The 16,627-nt window shown below is 43.9% G+C and overlaps 1 protein-coding gene across 7 annotated transcripts in view; it reads right to left on the bottom strand.

Annotated features, from left to right (window-relative positions):
* Window positions 1–1,521: 1,521 nt before the first annotated feature.
* COMT (catechol-O-methyltransferase) overlaps window positions 1,522–16,627 on the bottom strand; it is a 31,757-nt gene continuing 16,651 nt past the window's right edge. For 6 of the 7 annotated variants that reach the window (XM_077835375.1, XM_077835377.1, XM_077835378.1 and 3 more), the window contains exons 2-5: window positions 13,215–13,497; window positions 8,238–8,431; window positions 5,816–5,947; window positions 1,522–3,066 (exon numbers count right to left, since the gene is read on the bottom strand). In XM_077835375.1, the coding sequence (XP_077691501.1) occupies window positions 2,887–3,066; window positions 5,816–5,947; window positions 8,238–8,431; window positions 13,215–13,497 (789 nt within the window). In that variant the 3' untranslated portion in view covers window positions 1,522–2,886. Of the gene's footprint in view, window positions 3,067–5,815; window positions 5,948–8,237; window positions 8,432–13,214; window positions 13,498–16,488; window positions 16,617–16,627 lie in introns of those variants that run through there. The other variant, XM_077835373.1, reaches the window with a different exon arrangement.

The raw sequence follows: 16,627 nt of genomic DNA, 5'->3' as shown, positions 1-16,627 counted from the left end.
GCTTTCTTGATGATATTCTCCTTGCATAATAACTTATTTCACATCCACACATTTAAAGGTCTGTAGGCTAAAAAATGAGAACACTCTTCCCTGATTGGTTTGCAAAGTACAGCAGAGGACTGCATCCACATGCAGCACCTAAACCTTCGTTCACATGCAAATGATCTCCCGGCGCTTGGTTTGCTTCAGAATTCTTACATGCAACAATGTCACAATATAGAGCTTCTGAGCAGACCAGGCATCCGGCCTCTGACATGTGTTGGACTTCATCTGTATCAATAAGTCACAGCAACCAGCTGTGGTGAGAGGAAGACTTATGTGCAATCAAAGGCATACAGGCTAAAAATGGAAGAGGCCTGCCAAAGTTATGACCTTTAAAACAGTGGGCACTGGACACTCACCCCCGGCTGTAGATGGGCTTGTAAATCATGTCCTGCAAACTGTTTAAAATCGCCAGAAGGGCTTTGGTACCATGCCAGTGAGTTACACACATGATCACTAATGGTATCTACAGCTAGGCACTTGTATGTCATTTACATTTCTATTTTGGGTTAGAGAAGGCTGCCCCTAGAGGCTCAGAAAGGAACGATGCGCACAGTGCAATATTGCACTATTAGCTATGGTCACTACATGACATTTTCACCTCCTGAGGCATCAGTTATTGGCCACTGCTGGAGAGTCAGTCCTGGAGTGGATGGACCAGGGATCTGATCCAGCAGAGTTTAAGATTGAGAGAGACTGAGAGAGACAGACTATCAGCGATTTTCCTCATTGAGGTAAATTATCGTGGCTTTGCCTCATTGTGCCTATTTGGAAAGTATGCATCCACAAGCTGCCTGGGTGTCAGAAACCATGATGGGGCATGGTCATTCCTAGTGATCAGAACCATGGCAGTAAGACCTAGTGCTGAGTCAAGGTTCAGAGCAGGTTTGGAGTGAGGCCAGAGTTAGAGCAAGGCTGGTGCAGGCCAAGGCTCGGGGAGTCTGTTGTCACTGTGAGGCAGGAGAGCGTTCCAATCCATAGAGTGATGTTGAACAGACTGAGCTGCTATTCCTCCTTTGAGGCTTACATACACCTGCCCTGAGAGTCACCAGACCAGTTTCTGGCTTGTGGATTAGCTGGGGCCTAGCACAGGAGTGACTCCTCACTTTACACTGGGTTCCTCTAGTTAACTCTGTCCATTTTCAATCTGATCTTACAACTGTGGTTAACTTGCTCTCCTTTCCGGTTGTATTGTTTGAAGTCTTTGCCAAGCTCGTTTTCACTGACTTAGAGATGTGATTCTCTCCAGCTCCTGAGCCAGAATAAATGATGCTTCAGGGAGGTGAACTGCAAAAGCAGCTGGCTAAATAACATGCCTGTGAGAATCCAAAGTGGAAGGGGAGAGGGAGTACATATCTACTGGTTTTAGAATACAGGGTCTATTTCTGTAGCTGCTCCCTGGCTTGAAACCTACAGCGGAAGTGCTGGGCAGAGTTCCTGTGGAATAAAATGGAGTCACACACTCAGTAACTGCATAAGTCATTTTTTCCCCTTCATTTTTACTTATAAATTTTGAATTTTACACAGTTGTGCAACAGCAATGGGACACGCTGAGAAGTGCCCTGCCAGTGGATTACTGCACCATTTGGGTGAATAAAGTCACTTTGGGTTTGGTCTTGTACCTTAATAATAATCCTTAGTATTTACCGTAATGTGAACACAACCCAGGGTGTACAGTAATCGCCCAGAAAGGCACAGCCTGTTGTGTCCTATTATAAATCATCAGCCAGCATCTTGCATTTATGCAGCTCTTGGCCTGCAGTAAGAAGCATATCCCATCTCCAAAGAGCTTGCATTGGTTATGGTCAATGCAAAGGGTTGGAAAACAGCATTTTATCAAGGTCCTGGCAGTTTATGTGTGTTTGGTAGTTCATTATAAAGAAGCTTAATGCTACTTGTCTGGTAAAAGAACCCTGGAAATGTATATTTTCACCCATTTATTTTGTGTAGCCTTCCTGGCCCCTTCCCCACAATCACATTAATTATCTTGTCTGCCTTGTCCACTGTCAAACTGTGTTTTGTTTTCAGAGTAACAGCCGTGTTAGTCTGTATTCGCAAAAAGAAAAGGAGTCCTTGTGGCACCTTAGAGACTAACCACAGTGGGGTGGGAGGAGGTATTGTTTCATATTCTCTGTGTATATATAAAGTCTGCTGCAGTTTCCACGGTATGCATCTGATGAAGTGAGCTGTAGCTCACGAAAGCTCATGCTCAAATAAATTGGTTAGTCTCTAAGGTGCCACAAGGACTCCTTTTCTTTTTGTGTTTTGTTTTGTTTTCCCCAGCACAGTGCACCATGAATTTTTACTGGTAGCTACTGAAGAATGCGTGTGACGTAACCACAGGATTCTTCACGGTGGTGCATTACCAGTTATTAAGCGAAATCAGAGCTGCTGAAATATTCCTTCCCTGCAAACTGTGTCTTTCTCGCTCTTAGAAGCAATTAGTCTGTTTTGGCTTAAGGACACAGAAAATCACAGCGACTGCTGAGAGTTTGTTTCACTCTTGGCTGGTAGGGTTTGAACTCAAAGTAAAAAGATTGATTTTTGCTGTTTGGCAAGAAGCAGATCACCTTAAGGGAATGTATATCATCTTGGATGCAGATAGCCATCTGAAAAGAGAAAAAAACAGGCCTCTGCATCTAAATCTTTGGCAGGCTACCCTACTTATGCACATGCTCGCTAGACCTTGGTTTCCCTCTTCTCTTAAACCCATCTTGTTCATCATAACTTGCTTTAACTACAGCCCCAAAAGTACAGAAAGCTAAACTTGAAGCACGGTCAGAGTTAACCTGTGCAGTTGCATTTACACCACTTGAAACAAAAGTTGGATACCAGTGACTCCCTTTATCCCAAAAACACGGCCTTTTCCATGGCATCCTTCACTTTCATGTACTCCACGTGTGAGGGATAGTTGGTACATTCAAAACTGTTGTTATTGCGGATGTACTTAATGAAGTCTGGAGCCCCAGGGCAAACGACGTTGTCAGCCAGGATAACAGAGCCCTTCCTCAGCAAGCCATGTTCCTAGAAAGAAGAGAGACTTGCACTTGGTGAATCTGTTCACTTTAGAAGGAGTTAACGTTTACTAAGTGCTAGTGCAATGCACTTTCGTATTAGTGACATTTCCTGCTAAAATGAATTCCTGTACTAACATGGGTTTGATCAGGGAAAAATAGCTGTGACACTCTCTACAGGTTCTGCAAGCAACAGCTGAAAAGCTGGATCTTTCTGCTAACGTCATCAGCAGCAAAAGAGTTAATGATGCTGATAGGAAATTGATGTCATCGGGATTCAGATTCAAACGAATGGGGACAGGTCATGCCTAAATTATTGTTTCTGGCTGTCTCTGCAGGGTTAAGACGACAACTCTAAGTAATTCACATTTGGAAGGATTTCTTCACACAGGTAGAGACTTGACCATTCCTTTTTATTTCAGGTTAATATTGAAATTTTGCAGAAGCTGGTGAAGCCACCAGAGAGGGGGCTGCATGGCATTCTGGGCAGCAAAGTCTCAACTGGGCCTCTAGCCCACTACTGGAAAAACACAGAGTTCAGGACTGAGATTTCCCGTGCTCAATCTTCCTCAATCCCATCCAACTTTTGGCCACTTTATTTGGCGACAGGGCACGGAGCACGGTTAGTGCCCAAAGAGGGCCAGGCTGGCAAGTTACCAAGAATTCAAGGGGCATAAGTAACTTGCCATATACCCAGGCATCCAATGTTTAACAACAGTAAAGCTGCAACCGTAATATTTGCTGACTTGTATTTTCCTTGACAAAGAGACACTACTTATCTGACGTAATTTTCAAAATAAAAGCCTGCAGCTTATCAGCTTTGTTCCCACCCTGCAGTTATGGGGAGGGTTGCATCTTTAAGGCTCCGTGCATGGCTTTTGCCCCACAAATCAATATTGTGGAGGCCACCGGTGGTTAGCTCACCATGCTCACCTCTTGAGTTTGTGCCAACCCAAAGAGAAGAGGCAGTTTGGGAGGTATGTAGATATCCTCTGGCCTGACTTTCTAATAATCAGATCAGAAACTCGAGTGAAAAGGGCATTTCCAGCACTAACAGCTGTGTCCTTGTGACTCCGCTGATGTTTGCCAGGTGCTCCTTGTATCAAGGACCTTTTCTAGAACTGTGTGAAGGGGAAACTGCGTGGGACTCAAACCACAACCTAGGTCATCTGAAATGCTTGTCAAAAACTATGTTCAAAATGCCAAGTTGGAGAAATGTTCGAAGTGTTCCCTTCAGCTGGTCCATAGGTGATGTTACACAGCAATGATTCATGAGAATAAGCAAAACAACACTATGGTTTGTAATCTCATCAAACTGTTGACTAAGAAGCTGGATCTAAATGATCCTCAATCCTTTGCTTTAGCTGGTTTTTTTTGTTTGTTTGTTTGTTTGAGGTTCAGAGCTGGAAATGGTGCTCTAGCCCTCCAAACGGCTCGGAGCTTGGTAACTGTTACAGAGCAAGTTTAAAAAATAACTTTCTCAGGAGGCAAAGCAATTTCAGAACAAAATTTTACTGTCTCCCAGCTACTGGTGTGTAAATTCAATGGTGGGTTTTAACAAGAAGTCCCAAAGAAACTCTCGACTTTTTAAAAAGCTGCTTGTAGGGAGGAGAGAGTGGGAGCCTAAAACTCAGTGTTTGTATTCTCCAAACAGGGGGTGAAACTGGTGCTATGCGAGAGAGGGAGAATGTGGCTAGTGCGAAGCAGTCAGCAGAGAGACTCCCATGGTCTTAATGCAAGAGAGGCTCATACAAGAGCGAGTGGGTAGATATTTGTGGAGAATGTAACTGAAAAATGGCATTTCCATCCAATTAGTCATTTCAGTCTAGAGATAATCACAGGTCTAATAGTGCTATTGAGCTGTGATATTAGGTGCATTTGCGCTGTTTTTTATAAACACAGAGGCTGTGATTATCACTGGATTATTTGTTGACGTTTGGAAATAGCCTGGGGTCTTCAACTGCTCTCGTTTGTCATTACCTGGCTGTTTAAAGCCAACCCATAATTTGCTATTGCTATAATAGCCTTCTAATTTTGTAATGAAGTGTCATTATCTGTTACCTTTGTTGCTGACAGAATCTGTCCCCACTTCTAGCTGTGGGTGGGGAGAGTCTGAATGGCATTTCCTGGAATGAGAACTTAGCATGGTGCTAGGAATAGTCTTCCCTCTGCTAAGGGCTGCTTTATATCCCATCAGATGGTAAGGATGCCCCAGATGTTCACAGAAAGAAGGTACAAACGTGTTATCGAGAGAGAATTTCATCAAGGAGCACAAACCCTGACAACAGAGGGAGAAGAGTTTGCCACCAGGAAATTAGTGATGTGAAGGCTGGGTCTGAAATCTGAACTTCTCCAAAATTCAGGGCATTTGGATCAGGTGTCCTGGCTTAATCTGATAGGGAAAGACTTAAGTCATGACATTCAGACCCAAATCGTACTCCTCCAGTGTTTGTGGGTGGTTCTCATTGGGTATTCAGCTTCAGGCCTTTCCAGACAGGAAGATCCTGCAATCCCTGGGAAGTGCTGAGCACTCTCAGTTCCCACTGACAATAATAGGGGAGACGAGGGCACTTAGCACTGTTGTGAATCCAGCCCCTAAGCTCCATCCCTTTTCACCACGTGGCTGGTTGATTGTTAAAAGTTTCTCTGGTGCGTGCCCCGCTATAGAAAACACGCACTTCCCAACTGTTCTGGGAAGATCTTACAGACATCTGGATATTCACTATGGGGGTTTTAGGTCTGAAATCATTCCAACTCACAAGCAGCAGGATGGTGTCTGGCAGGTATCTATCTTTCCAATGATCGAGAAAGACAAAATCCAGTGTGTCCACTTCATGCTTTTTCTTCAGCTGTGGGATAATTGTCTCCGAAGGGCCTTCTAGAATTTTCACCTGAAAAGCAAATACATCTCATGTTGATCCGGGCACCTTGTTTTAAGCACGTTGTCCCTCACCCTTTAAGGTGCAGTCAGACTTCCGTGACCATGTTAATAGCCTTGGTGGAGAACTTCAGCGGGCTTTGGATCACATGGGCTTTTTTGATAAATTGACTCAATTATTTTTTTCTCTGTGCAATTATAAGAAGCCTGTGACCTTGTCTCTGCTGGGTAAAGTGACCCTCTGCTAGTGACAAGGGAATCCCCTGCTGAAAACAGCGTGCAGCTTGGCTTGGCACTGCAGTCACATCCCAATCAAACCTTCTTATCTAAAGCAAATAGAATGTACAGAAGAGAGGTTAAAAAGACTGGGGTTATTTCGTTTGGAACAGAGCTTGCGGGGAGAGCATGCAAAACAATGAACCCGTTCTTCTTATGCATAGTCAGGCTATGTCTACACTAGGAGTGCTTTGCTGGTATAGCTATACTGGTCTACTACACCAGCAAAGCGTTCCTAGTGTGGATGCAATTTATACTGGCATCAGCATAGCTTGTTCCAGCCCCCTGAGTGACATAAGCAATCTCAGTAAACATGCAGCTGTGCCAGTGTAACTGGGGCTGCACTAGGGCCTTTTGCCAGCCAGCTGGGTCAGGCATAATTGCACCTCATCACGCCCCTGATGGGCACAGCCATGCTGGCAAAATCTGTAGCGTAGTCCTGGCCTCTGTAGAGGATGCAAGCAGGGGAGCGGCAGGCACACCCTGATAATCGGTTTATCAGCACAAGCTCTGTTCAGTGGAGAGGAACTGCGGCACCTGTATTTGGTAAGTAGGCACCATATGGCTTGAGCAAAAACTAAAGGTGAGGGAGTCTGTTTATTCTGGCTGCTGATTTATGCCTCAGCCTTTGGCTTACAGTCACCTATCTAATGACTTGTCAGCACTGTTGAGCACTGTTGAGCCTCTCTGTGTTCCTCTGACAAGTCGGTTGATAGGTGATTGTAAGTCAAAGAACCTAGCCATTCCCAGTGCGATAAACCATCGATCGTCTGCCTACATGGGTAACCGGTTACTAGAAAAACAGCCAAACCTAGAGAATGAAATCTGAACACTTTCCAACACTAGAGAGCATTGGATTTAAATCACAGTTCCTGTACCTGCTGCTACGTATTCTTGTTCTGGCTCAGAAAGCTGGAAACTTGTGAGAATAGCTCATGCAATTTGCGGAATTTCAGCTCTAATCCCTGCTCTCACTTGAGCCCCGATCTCTTTCCAAACCCCAATTTGGATCTGAATCACACCACTCTAAGAACATAAGAACGGCCATACTGGATCAGACCAATGGTCCATCTAGCCCAGTATCCTGTCTTACGCCAGTGGGCAATGCCAGGTGCTTCAGAGGGAATGAACAGAAGAGGTAATCAATCATCAAGTGATCCATCCCATGTCACCCATTCCCAGCTTCTGGCAAACAGAGACTAGGGTCACCATCCATGCCCATCCTGGCTAATAGCCATTGATGGACCTATCCTCCATTAATTTATCTCGTTCTTTTTTGAACCCTGTTTTGTCTTGGCCTTCACAACATCCTCTGACAAGGAATTCTACAGACTTTGTGTGAAGAAATACTTCCTTTTGTTTGTTTTAAACCTGGAGCCTATTAGTTTAATCTGGTGACCCCTACTTCTTGTGTTATGAGAAGGAGTAAATAACACTTCCTTATTTACTTTTTCCACACCAGTCATGATTTTTATAGATCTTTATCATATCCCCCCTTACTCGTCTCTTTTCCATGCTGAAAAGTCCCAGTCTTATTTAGCTCTCCTCATATGGCAGCTGTTCCATACCCCTCATCATTTTTGTTGCCCTTTTCTGAACCTTTTCCAATTCCAATAGATCTTTTTTGAGATGTGCTGATCACATCTTCACGCAGTATTGAAGATGTGGGCCTACCATGGATTTATATTAAGGCAGTAAGATAGTTTGTCTTCTTATCTATCCCTTCCCTAACGATTCCCAACATTGTTAGCTTTGCGCCATCTTTACTAACTACTCAGTTATCTTAAACACAGTGTGTGTGAAAAGGGATTGATGACCCTGCCCCAGTCCCTAATGGGCATTTCCTAACTTGACGCATCTACCACACAGATGAGCCCAATGGCCGTGCTCAGTTCACTGCTAAAATAGCTTGGGATATTGCAATTGCTGTGTTAGCTGAAGTATAAGAGGGCGAAATACCAATATTTCTTCTGACATAACATCTACTCAGTCTCTTCATTTACCAGCCACAGAAGAACAAGATGTACCTTATCTTGCACTCCAGCAAACTCAATCATCTGTTTGGCGATAGCAGCAAAGTCAGGGTTGAACTCGATGGTCAGTAAGCAAGCGCTGGGCTTTAACAGCCGAGCAATCCTCACAGCAGAGTAGCCACAATACGTTCCCAGCTCCAGCAAGGCTGATGGCTTTGTCTCCTCCAGTATCTTATCTAGAATCAAACCTGAACGGGAGAGAAATGGGTTAACTCTGGACTAAATCAAACGGCATCAAATAATAAAGTTTGTGGATGGAATCTTACAAGTTCATTAATAAGCTGCTATAAGGAGATTCAAAATGTGATGGTGTATGATCAAATATACAGGGCTTCCTTTGCAGACTGGCTCGCACTTAAAATGAGATTCATTTTGAAATGTCAGGAATCTTGGAAAGAAACCACTTACAAATACCTCAAACGAAATTGCTGCTTATTGTATCAACGGGGCCCCTGTGAAACTGAAAATTAGTCTTGTGAATGCTTTTGCAATTTCTTTTTTGCACTAGGGCGACTTCAAGAAATAGGTTGTCTTGTATAATACTGGGAAAATTGATCATCTGACCTAGGCTTCAAATAGTAAATTTTCAAAAAAATAAGTACGTGGGGGTGTTTTAAAAGAAAAATAACTTTTTTAAAATAAAAACCCACATTTTTGAGTGAAGATGGGCCTGTATTAAATAAATTTACCACAACTTTGAGTGAAAAATGCAACATTTTGCAAAGAAATTTAGTTGTTGCAAAATCTGTCCCCATTCATGAAATGTAGAGCTCTTAAACTTTGAGAGAGTTCACATTTTGTAAATAATATTACACGCAGTCGCCTTAATGTAAGACTTTTAAGTTAAGAAATACTCATTATAAAAGGAACAGTCTAGCCAGCTGACAAAGGCACTATTTATTTGCGCTATAAAGGCCAGGAACCATTAGCCAATTGTTACAATAAATAAATAAAATTGGAAACGATATCCAATCCTTGCAAAGAAATGGACTCAGTGACGGAAGTGTCTTCCATCTTTAATCTTCTATGGTCCTAAGTAGTGCAAATACATTAGATACCTGAATGAATATTTGAAGGTATTTAGCCTTTGGCATCATGATGCATGAGCCACCTGAGCTGCTTAGTTACCCACTATTAGCATTCACCTTGTCCTGTGCTATTTATTTATGTATCGCTTGTGTACAAACTGAACTGGTGTGGTGCTGCAATTTGTAATTGAGCATTCTTGTTTAGCCTTCAAATCTTAGGAATTAAAAATAAATAACGTTGGGATTTTGCCTATCTTACTGGAGCAGTGCCCCTTGGCACCCACTGTATTGCCAGGTTTGTCAGCTTTTCCCCTAGGAGCCCCTGTTCTCAGAAAACTTTTATCTTCCCTTTTTTTGGAGGGGTGGGGATGGGGGAGATTCTGTCCGATTATGAGTAGGGCCCTACCAAATTCATGGTCATGAAAAATGCATCACGAACTGTGAAATCTGGTCTTTTGTGTACTTTTACCCTATGCTATATAGATTTTTACGGGGGAGAAGAGGGTTTCTCAAACTGGGGGTCCTGACCCAAAAGGGAGTTGCAAGGTTATTTTAGGGGGTAGTAGTATTGCCACCCTTACTTCTACGGTGCTGCCTTCAGAGCTGGGCAGCCGGAAAGTGTCGGCTGCTGACTGAGGGCCCAGCTCTTCAGCGCAGACGTCAGGGTGGCAACACCCTACCAGGCCATGCTTGCTTCTGCGCTGCTGCTGGCAGCGGTTCTGCCTTCAGAGCTCGGCTCCCGGCCAGCAGCCGCCGCTCTCCAGCTGCCCAGCTCTGAAGGCAGCGCCGCGGCCAGCAGCAGGACAGAAGTAAAGGTAGCAGTACTGCGACCCCCCCCTGCAATAACCTTGCGACCCACCCCCCACACAATTCCTTTCTGGGTCAGGACCCTACAATTACGACACTGTGTGAAATTTCAGATTTAAAAAGCTGAAATAATGAAATTTACAATTTTTAAAATGCCATGACCACGAAATTGACCAAAATGGACGTGAATTTGGAAGGGCCCTAGTTATGAGGATTGCCCCCCTGATTCCCATTCTTTTCACTTGCCTCATCCAAGGTCCTGTAATATGACCACCATTTTTGCAGCTAAGGAAAGGACAAGGCTGGAGGGGTCACTGCTGGGCAATGTGAAGTAATACCCCCTGCAGTTCTTAAAACCCACCTAACCACTGAAGTGTGAAAATGGTTTTCTATGTGGGTTTCAAACTCCCAGCCATGTGCACCTCAATTTAAAAATCACACTGCAGTTTAAGTTCACTGCCAATTGCAGCGAGTGGAACAAACCTTATAGGCATTGGTCAGAGCTGCAAAGACAAACTGTTCAGAACTGTCTGATTCTAGTCAGTTTCTCATTTCAGACTACTGTATGTATAAGCTGACTAGGAATGGTCAGTGTGCTTCTGAACTGAGTCCCTTGCTGATGTAAGAGAAACCAACTAGGTCTGCAGAAATCCCCTCAGGCTCACTGTGCAGTCAACTCCCAATTCAAGAAACTTTCAGACTGTTTCTCTCTATTTTCATGAAGTGCTGCTTTACATATGGAAAGCCTGCAGAGGAAAACATAGTAGAAAGCTAATTAGTTTCCCTCTGCAGCTTTTCCACATGGAAAGCACTTTAGCAGCTTTGCAGAGACTAAAAATAGAAAGGTGGGTTGAAAAGTGCCAAAGAAAGAGGAAGGAAGGGTGACAGAGCAGATAGAAATGAGAAAATGGGGAGCGAGACTAGGACAGAAAACAGGAAAGAGTATGTAGATTAAAAGGAGGGAGGGGAAAAAAGAAATACAGAGAACAAAGGAGGAGATGCAAAAAGACAGGAAAGAGGGAAGGAGAGAACTGGGGAGAAAGGGAAAAGGGGCTGATACTGGTGAAAAATGCATTCAACTGCAAAATGATGCAAATATTAAACTGATTGACTTAAGTAACTAAATGCTATACTCCACCCTCAGCTCTCGTGCAAAACTTTCACTGATGTTGCTGCAAGGCCTCTTGGTTTGGCTCTTCTCTCATTGATCTAGCCCAGGGATCCTAATTAACAGTATAACTCAGCCTCCTCCTGCCATCCGGCTTTTATTGGCACATACGTGTGTAGTGCTCCAACTGTACGTTATTTGTATTAATTCAGGGACTTCAGTGGGAGTGACTGGTGCTCTCCTTTCTATCCGTATGGTCTAAATACCCTGCTTTTGCACTTACTGTTGCCCCTAATGGTGAAACTCTTGACCCCATATTATTTATGCGACAGACTCTGTATATTATCTTAAAGCAAGTTTGTCGTCAATGCTTATTTATAGGATTATTTGTTTTAATAAATGCAATTGGTCATTTGTAGCACAGCATATTGTTCCAATTTATTGTAGATTAGGGATGGCTTGTTATAAATTGGTGTAGTGCTATGTACCTTCTTGGGATATGATCTCAGCATGGTCATTTCTGGTCAATACTTGGATAAGAGGCCTCCAAAGAAACCCAGGGCATTTCAGGGATCAGGGCTGGTGATTCAGTTGTTGGCACTGGTCCTTCTCAGCAAGTATTGAACCAATGTCCTAGCAGTGTACCATTGAAACTGTTGTTTCAAATGAGCTATAAGGCACAGTCTAGACCATTTGGGGTCACTAAATGATCCCAAGGTGTTATCCCACCAGATGCCCTTGCAAAATCCCCTAGTTTGGGGAGTTGGTAACTTGGTGTATCTGTGTGTTATTCAAAACCACAGAGGAGACTGCACTTTACTGAGCATTGAAGCCACTCCTGTCAGGTGCTTTGGCACCTTTAAGATGAAAGGTGCCAAATAAATCCAAGATAGTGTCACTACATAATTCAATGAATCGTGGGCTAAATCTTAAGATCCACACTCAGTTTTCACTCAAGCAAATTTCTACTGAAAGCCAAGGGCATTTTGTCCAAGCAAAAACCTCAGAATATGACAAAATATTACCAGGGCTAGAGCTTTAATAATGTGTGCACAGATACTAGAAGCTACGGCTTTCACCCTAAACGTACTACTCGTGGAATCACAGGAACTGTTTTCATAAACTAGGCCTAAAACATCGGGGTCTCTGACTACTGTGTAAAAGTACAAGTTTACTAGGGTTAACCCTAGATTACTATGTTTAACCTCCAAATTCTCTGCACTGCCTTCAACTAAAAGGGTCATGTTCTGAAAGAAGCTCTCAGATCTGTAAGTCACAGGATGTGTATGTTAGAAGTGAGCTACTACAGTTGTATGAGACAATAACTGAACTTTTTTGAATGCAAAGTAGTGAGACAATGAATGTGCACCCAAGAGGACAAATTTTATCCACTTAGCTGATTTGGCCTTTAAGAGAAACTATGACTTGCCAGGGGATAGTAATGTCAGATTTTCCTATTAGTATATGGGACAGCTTCTTGTGTATATTACATCTGTATGATCTCTCTTCCCTCGAAAATACATTGCCTATAACTATTGTTTATATGTGCAAAATTCCTCCTATTTTAAATACTCATGGTTCGCACATTTCAATCAAGGATCTCAAAATGCTTCATAAACACCAGTGAATTAAGGCTCATGGACACCTTGTGCTGGAAATAGGATACGATCCATTGTAACCAAGGTCTAGAAAGCAAGGCAGTGACTTTTCCAAGGCTACGTAGCAAGAAACTGGCAGGAATCCAAGTCAGGGCTTTTTTGTTTAACTCCCCAGATGTCCGCCCTCCCTCCCTTAGGAAGCAATGTGCATGGCACATCAAAAAATCACATCTGGCCCCATGACCCTACAGTGCACCTGCTGGATTCTTCCAGAGAGATTTACACCATCGTGCATGATCGTTTGCATAACCACTGTTACGGCATGCAAGATTGCTGTGTTTTTTCAGTGACTAACAGAACGACGTATCCTGTACCATGCCAGTCTCAAACTCAAACATAGCCTTGAAGAGCTTATCTCTGATGTGATTACCTTTTTCATCCCCCACATTCATGGCCCACTCCTTCTGGGAGCAGTACTTATCTATGGTGTCCACTACGCTTTGGGGGTCTCCTTTGATTGCATTCTGCAGCACGAAGTTTAAAATCCTCTCTTCTTTGCTCTGAGCCATGATGAAATTGGTTATTTTCTGCAGGATGATTTCATTCCACAGAATGGCTGCCCAGCCGTTGTTTCTGATGAGCACTGCAAGCAGCAGCAAAATGAAGAGCAGGCTGGTAACTATGGACAAAAGGATTGGATAGCTCTCCAGCATCTGGAATAAAAGAGACAAAACAGGTTTTTAGTTAAGGTGGCACAGGAGAGAACCATCTTTCGCATAACTGTTACAATAGAATAACCCATAAGCAACACGCAGGATAGGAATATATAGAACTTACTATAATTCTACTGTACAGTGTGGTTGGAAACGGCTATGTTGTATCCAGAGAGAGACAGTGATCTGAGAGTTCCCTTTAGAGGCAAATTCCATAGGCGGTCAACAAGTGTCATTATTAATTCCCTACTCCCCTCCCCCACGTAGCCACTCAGTTCTGACTCCATCCCAAAACACCATTGCACAGACTGGCTGTGCTCTTTAAAATCCTTAAAGTTGCTTTAACCATTAAAAAGGATTTAAAATCCTAAATAGTTGTACTAGGTGTGATTTTCATCCCCTCTTGTCTGGGTGAGGCAGGACTGTGGTTGTGTTGAGATTGGTGAAGAAATTTGGAGCTTTTCACCTTCAATCTGAGCACTGTGATCTGTAGAGATCAGCGGTTGTTATGCAAAGTCCTATGTGAAATGAGCATTAACGAAGAAGTACTGGTCTCCAAGTCTCCAGGAAACACACCACAAAAACCATCACTGTTAGGCCCCTGCCTTGCTGGCACGGTCTGCGGAGAAGTGAAGGACTGAGCGTGTCACAGAGACTGAACTACCCTCTCCCACTTCAAGGTCGCAATTGAGGCAGGTGCTTGGCGCGATCCAAGGAAGCTGGCAGTACAACTGCTGCCTGTAACACAAACTTCACTTCACTTTGTATTTGAAAGCATGGATTCTTTCCCCCCCCCCCCCCACTCCAGTTACAAAATACAAAGTTGAATCCCTGTGCCAGAGCCGAGGAATCCAGGCCCGTGAATTTCAGGAGAATGTACAAAAGGGTGCATTGTTCTTCAACTGACAGGCTGGGTTTTGCAGCCAGCTGCAGTCACCTCATGATACTGCGCCTATTGTTTCCAAGAAACTTGGTTTCTTTGCTGAAGGTGCCCTTGTGTATGTTCTCTAGACATGTGTCTATCCAAGTGTAGGGCATTAGGGCTTGAAACTCACCAGATGGGATGCACATCACCCATAAAGCTCAAGCGATAAATCCCTTCAAAGCCATTTACCTGCACAGACAACTCTCTGCAGAAAGGTATATTTATTATGGTAGGGAATGATTCATTGATTTTGAACCGACCATAGCTCAAAAGAGCTGCTATGGACTGTTTCTTTAAATGAAGAATTAATTTAGTCTTTATGGAAGTGCAGAACTAAGAACACTGACTGCGCCAGGCTCTGTAAAAGCTTCTCCCATGCAACACTGCCAGGGCACCTGTTGATGCAGCCTGTAACACCTCTGTTCCTCCACTCCTGTGTCTCCACTTGAGCTGGGGCTGACAACTGCACGGGGGAATTGGAACGTGCACAAGTCAGGACAACGGTGAGTGACTGCCAGAATCGTTTCCCCTTACAATTTACAATTTAATTTGGGATTTGCACATACATCTATGGAATTCAGAGGCTCCTTCCCCTGCCTACCACACCCCACAGTTCTGCATTGGAAAGTACATTGTTCTCTAAGCCATTTTTAATACGAACAGTTTACCAGCCTCTGTTATTTAACCCTTTCTACTCCCTCCCCTCAATCCAATAAACTCCATTCAAAGGGCCTGTTGCAGGGCTGCCTGCGCACCATTCTGACCAACTCTGGTGCTGCAGGTACTCCCTGCCTCAATCACCCTTCCCTCAGGGCCCTTTAAGAACTCCACACAGTCTAAAGGGGTGTCAGACAAATTCCCGTGCAGAGCTTCTACTTCATTAAATCCCAAAATAAACTTGAAATAGTGTCTCCCCTTGGCTCAGGGATAACACAACCCTCCTCCTAGGGGCCTGTGGTCTCTGGGAGCTCTTCTCCCTTAGAGTCTCTCTCTGTGACCACCTTTCTGCTACTGAGTCTTGCTGACCTTTTGTCAGGCTCAGCTGTTCATTATCCCATTAGCTGCCTGGACAGACTCTTTCTCCTTAAATTAGCTCACCCTGGGTGGTCTAAAAGGAAACAGCAACCCCCAGAGGGCTTTGTCCTGCAAAGTGCTGAATTTCCTGAATTTCCACTGAACTCACAGAGCACCTCACAGACTAGAACCCCCGGGGGAAGTTGAGAAGAGAAATGGCTCATAACCTGAGAGAGTGCTGATTCCTTCTGTCAGACCCCTTCATGTCCAATCTTCCCAGCCAGGCCCAACAGTTCTGGCTGCCACTGTATTGAAGTCTTACATGCTCTGATGCCCCCTTTTAAATAGGGCAGCCACAGCCAGGGGCCCAGCAGAGCAGCTGTTGCACCAACTGGACACTACAAGTGGATCCTCCAACGCTTGGTCTAAGCTCACAGATGTGAGGGAGTGGGGTTAGCCTGAGAACCATAAGTGGGAATATGTGTGCGGGAGGGGATTGTTTCCCCAAACTTAACCTTTTGAGGTTATTCCTACATTTTAGGGGTCCCTACATTTCCCTTCTTTAGTCTGCTCTTCAGAAGTATGGCTCATGTGGAAAAATCCACCTTCAAAAACTTTAAATTACCATGCAGGACACATTTTGAGTTCAGGAGATGATTAGGTTGCCATGGAGATGTGCTCAACTCATGCTACAGTTGATGTTTGTTCACTCATCCACTTATCTCAGTTGCACAGAACATATAATTTGTTTGGAACACTTCCAGTCTGTTTCTTTTGGCTTCCAACAGTTAGCAATGTTAACGCTCACATTTGTAACATTCTAATATGCCCACTGCAAAGAACTGACCCGAGTTACTGCTTTTTAAGGCCTGATGGCATCATTTGGCAGGAGGAAATCATGTTTCTTAGCCATTTAACCCAGATAGCAAGAAGCTTCTCTCATGTTTTCCAGAGGCATGTACACCAATCTGACCCATCTGCCCCCATGCACAAGTAGTTCTGTTGATCATTCTGGCCAGTTTCCTATGTTTTTCGTAGAAAAGAATGCGTACCTTTGGGCTGGTCTTTCCAAACCTGAATGAAGAAGCTTCACGCTTTCCACGGGTGGAGCTTAGCTTGGCCTCTGAGGATATCATTGGTTTACAAACACCCCTTTTGATTTGACCTCCTTACTTGTTCTAGTGGCTTCTT

This window comes from Eretmochelys imbricata, chromosome 15 (assembly GCF_965152235.1).
Source record: "Eretmochelys imbricata isolate rEreImb1 chromosome 15, rEreImb1.hap1, whole genome shotgun sequence".
Classification (NCBI taxonomy): Eukaryota; Metazoa; Chordata; order Testudines; family Cheloniidae; genus Eretmochelys; species Eretmochelys imbricata.
This window is presented reverse-complemented; position numbering and strand designations above follow the sequence as displayed.